The sequence below is a fragment of the Limulus polyphemus genome, unplaced genomic scaffold (genome assembly GCF_000517525.1).
Source record: "Limulus polyphemus unplaced genomic scaffold, Limulus_polyphemus-2.1.2 Scaffold1183, whole genome shotgun sequence".
Lineage (NCBI taxonomy): Eukaryota > Metazoa > Arthropoda > Merostomata > Xiphosura > Limulidae > Limulus > Limulus polyphemus.
In genome coordinates, this window is record NW_013666793.1 from 293,719 (window position 1) to 298,296 (window position 4,578).

At 33.6% G+C, this 4,578-nt stretch overlaps 1 protein-coding gene across 1 annotated transcript in view; it reads right to left on the reverse strand.

The window, feature by feature from the left end:
• The window catches only part of LOC111086551 (TOG array regulator of axonemal microtubules protein 1-like), a 10,357-nt gene extending 6,309 nt beyond the window's left edge, over positions 1–4,048 (reverse strand). The window contains exons 1-3 of the mRNA XM_022389775.1: positions 4,035–4,048; positions 2,820–2,987; positions 1,470–1,662 (exon numbers count right to left, since the gene is read on the reverse strand). Of these exons, the coding sequence (XP_022245483.1) occupies positions 1,470–1,662; positions 2,820–2,987; positions 4,035–4,048 (375 nt within the window). The remainder of the gene's footprint in view (positions 1–1,469; positions 1,663–2,819; positions 2,988–4,034) is intronic.
• Between the last annotated feature and the right edge of the window lie 530 nt (positions 4,049–4,578).

The window sequence follows — 4,578 nt, forward strand, 5'->3', positions numbered from 1 at the left end:
GACAGTGTTTGACACATAGTCGAGAGTAAATTTGTGGGAAGGGTTAAAGGTTATAGCTCCTATCATTTATGTCAGGAGATTTGAAAATGTGAACATGTAGAGTCTGGGTTGGAATAAATAAATTGGAGGTCTTGTGAGAAGGAAGTCATGTTTAAACGTAATTCTGACCAAACATATATATACAATAATATAAACTAGAAACATTTATTTTGAGCCGTCCAGTAAACTAAAACAGTTTGTTTTGGTTTGAATTTCGCACAAAGCTGTACGAGGGCTATCTGTGCTAGCTGTCCCTAATATAGCAGTGAAAGACTAGAGGGAAGCTAGCTAGTCATCATCACACCCGCCAACTCTTGGGCTATTCTTTTACCAACGAGTAGCGGAATTGGCCGACACATTATAACGCCCCCACGGCTGGGACAGGGATTCGAGCCTGAGACCTGTAGATTGCGAGACAAGTGCCCTATCCATCTGGCTATGCCAGACCGAAGTTACAACAGACTTTTAATAACAACACTATTACATAATTACATATTCACTAATATGACTTAACTAGCAGAAACCCACAAAACATTTGCAGTGAAATTAGTATCTTTGTTGCAACAATACTTCTTTAAATACAGGATTTCTAGAATAATGCAAAATAATTATAAATCGCAGACACCGAAAATTATAAGTACACTTGTGTACGTTTCTCCCTTTAGTTTAGTTAGGGTTAAAGTTTACCGTACTTAAAATTATCAATAAATAAACTTATTATGTTATTCTATGGCATAACGTTAGACTTTCTAAAACAACTTTGATAACCTTTTAATATGTTGTTGTACAAAATGTCTATTAAAGTATATTTACATCCACCTTTTGTTTACATCCGTTGAAAAGAAGTGCGCGCGCATGCGCATTTAGATAGTAAGGTGCGCGAGCATTATCAGGACAGACAATAGCTGAGTATTATAATAATAGGTGCTTCATTATAACTTAACAAGCCCTGGCAATCATTTTGGTTCTTTACACGTGTTTATAAACGTAATTTCGACTAACATTGAAAATAAGATGTTTTTATGTCAAATTGAGGGTTAATATTCTCTATCTGTCACAACCGGATATAAAACATATATGTTCACAGTGGGTGCTTGTTTGTGAGAAATTTTTATGTCAAATTGATAGTTAATATTCTCTATCTGTCACAACCGGACTTAAAACATATATTTTCACAGTGTGTGCTTGTTTGTGAGAAAGTATTATAGCAGTTCCTTATTAACTCATTACAGGAAAATACCACGCTGTGGGAGAACAATGAAAAAAGGTAAAGGAATAATTCAAATAATATTCAATATCGGAAGTGACGTACTCAACTTGTCCAGAGTGATGAAATATATTTGTGACGCGAGGCCAGTATCTTGAATATATTATGACGAGAAATCAAGTTATCAGCAAAGTCAGATATATAGAATACAAATCATGCTTACTGTTTCCATGTGACGTTTGAACGTTTGGAAAAGTTCTCCAAGGGTGTTGATTGCCATTCGAGAAACACTTGACCGCAAGTTCCGAACTTCTGGCAAAAGAGCTAATACAACAGAATGCAGCTCCATCTGGAGGTCTTGAGGATGATGTGCAGCTAGTCTTTCAATATCGTTCATGGCATCAACCTTTTGTTGCCTATGAGAACAGAAGTAGAGTTAAATAACCAGTGGGTAAATATTTATTAATTGTAAAGCAGTACGTAGTCAGTCATAGCATCATATTCATTTAAGTTTATACTCTGTATAACATAGTATACAACCAATCATAGCATTTATCTTCTAACATGATAGTGTACACATTGTATACCATAGTACACAGTCACTCATAGCATCCATCTTGTGTAACGTGTTAGTGTACTGTCAGTATACCAAAGTACACAGTCACTCATAGCATCCATTTTGTGTAACGTGTAAATGTACTGTCAGTATAACACAGTACACAATCATTCAAAGTATCAATTTTCTGTAATGTGATAAAGAAATCTTCTATATATACACTTTTCAATTAATTTTTTACAAACGATAGGAAAAATTAACAACATTATATATATATATACAATATAATAACATTTCATAATTAAAATGGACACTCAAGGAGAAAATTAACTTTAAAACACATTTAAGTGGTGAATGTATGAAACTGATTATTGATATGCAGAACTAAATAAAACACTCTTCAGCAAAGTCTTATCTAAAGTAGTTACACGAAATACAAATAAAATACTGAGCTGGATTACTTATATTTGTTGCCTTAAATCTTTGATTTTGACTTTTATGATATTGTTTTCTTTGTACCAAAATATCTCATAGTTGTAAAAACATTTGTGTTGAAAACAATCTAACTTGTGTTCTCTGTTTGGGTTTGTAAGGAATCAACACAAGTTCGAGTTCACAGGGGGTTAATTAAACAAAACATAGATGTCTTACTCATCGTTTACAAACAATATTTTAAAAATTATCTTTGTTAGAAAACACAAAACTTATGTGTTATATAGCTACAACAAACAACTGTGTTATAGTTTGTACAAGTCTGTGTTTGGGGAACACAATTTGTGTTGTTGTTTTTTCGGGGTACTCTCCTACACATCTAGTGTTTTCACATCCAGAAAGAATTTTAGGTTATTAATTTATTAATAATTTTTAAACCGTACTGTTCTTTAGAATTACTTAGGGACCGTCTACAAATGAGTAGATTCGTAATAATAATAAAAAGAAAACATTCTTTCTCAGGCAGGAGAAAGCAACCCATTCAATTCGATATGATGTATTGTGTATTGTTGTAGCTGGACTTACCAATCGTCGCTGGTTATTGTTTTTAGTGCAGTTTTCAGAGCAGACTGTGGATTGGTGAAAGGCCCAGTACCGTCGTTATTTCCTCTCTCACTGAGAGCGCCAGAGACCACAGGTACTTTCTTCGGTGTCCTGGTCGGTAAGCTTTGAGTGGATACTGCTCTACCAGGCCTACTATGGATAAATCAGATGTTAGCATAGAAATTATTTAATATTGTAACGATCAGAGGCGTCGCTAGGAACTGGCACACGGGGCTCGTGCTCCGAATCCCCAGTCGGTGTCTTGAAAAATCAGAATCGAAAACCATGACTGATATCAGACTGAAACGACGAAAATCCCCGCTTCTATGGGCCCGAACCCCGAATATTTTAAGAACTTAACGACGCCTCTGATAATGATGTATACTAATGCACGCAATGAAAAGTAAAACCTTTTAGAAGTGGAACATTATATTTGAGTTTTTGAGGATAACTATGTGTAAAAAAAATCAAAAAATCTAAGGTCGGTCTGACTTTGATCAAAGCATATATAAGTTGAGGCAAACTAGTTAAAGAGTATATTTCTCGGTACTAGAAACTGGGAATAACAAATTAATGTGTTCACGATCATAAAAAACCTATTTCTCTTCTATGTCTCCTTTTGCATACTCATTAATTGTATATAACAGATCAAACCTGCATGTCTTGTGTAAGTAAACATTTTGAGATTCTGGAAGGGAAAACAAACCTTTAATACGAAAAATAAAGCTTTCGATTTTTTTATAATTGCAGAAGTGTTATTAACCTCTTCATGCGTGGTTGAATAAAACAAATGTACGTTAAACACCACGCCACGCCTACTCCAACTGTTTAGCAGAAGTATTATTAATCTCTTCATGCGTGGTTAATAAAACAAACGAACTTTTTTGTTTCTCTCTCTCTCTTTATTTATGAAGTGAATGATTGATTACCACAGCTACTAGTACATTGAAAAATCTTGTATGTGGTTTTGTCGTGCAGGGCTGGCATCGTCATGAAAGGACAGGTTAAAACTGGTAGGTTAAGTTTATGAATTATTTAAAAAAAAAAGGACGAGGTAATTACTCGTTCTAGGTAAATTACAAGCCATTACTTCTATCTAATTAAATTTAAAGAATTTAGTGAAAAATATCCCTCCCATGCAGTGGGAAATATTTTGTTGATGTAAAACTTCTCTGGCACAGTATTTATGTTTCTTACAATACTGCTGCCATTGAGATGAATTTATGTTAAATTAAACGCTATCGTGAGTGTGAAAAAAAAGTAGATGACTGTTATCATTTTTAGATCCTGTAGTGGGTTAAATCAAAAATACTGTTTTTAAGTAAAACAAAATGTATCATGAACGCGAAAGAAATATATTATGCCTACTTAGTAATGTATGATATTATGACCACTTAGTAATGTATGATATTATGACCACTTAGTAATGTATGATATTATGCCCACTTAGTAATGTATGATATTATGCCCACTTAGTAATGTATGATATTATGCCTACTTAGTAACGTATGATATTATGCTCACTTAGTAATGTAGGATATTATGACCACTTAGTAATGTATGATATTATGACCACTTAGTAATGTATGATATTATGCTCACTTAGTAATGTATGATATTATGACCACTTAGTAATGTATGATATTATGCCCACTTAGTAATGTATGATATTATGACCACTTAGTAATGTATGACATTATGACCACTTAGTAATCTATGATATTATGACCACTTAGTAATG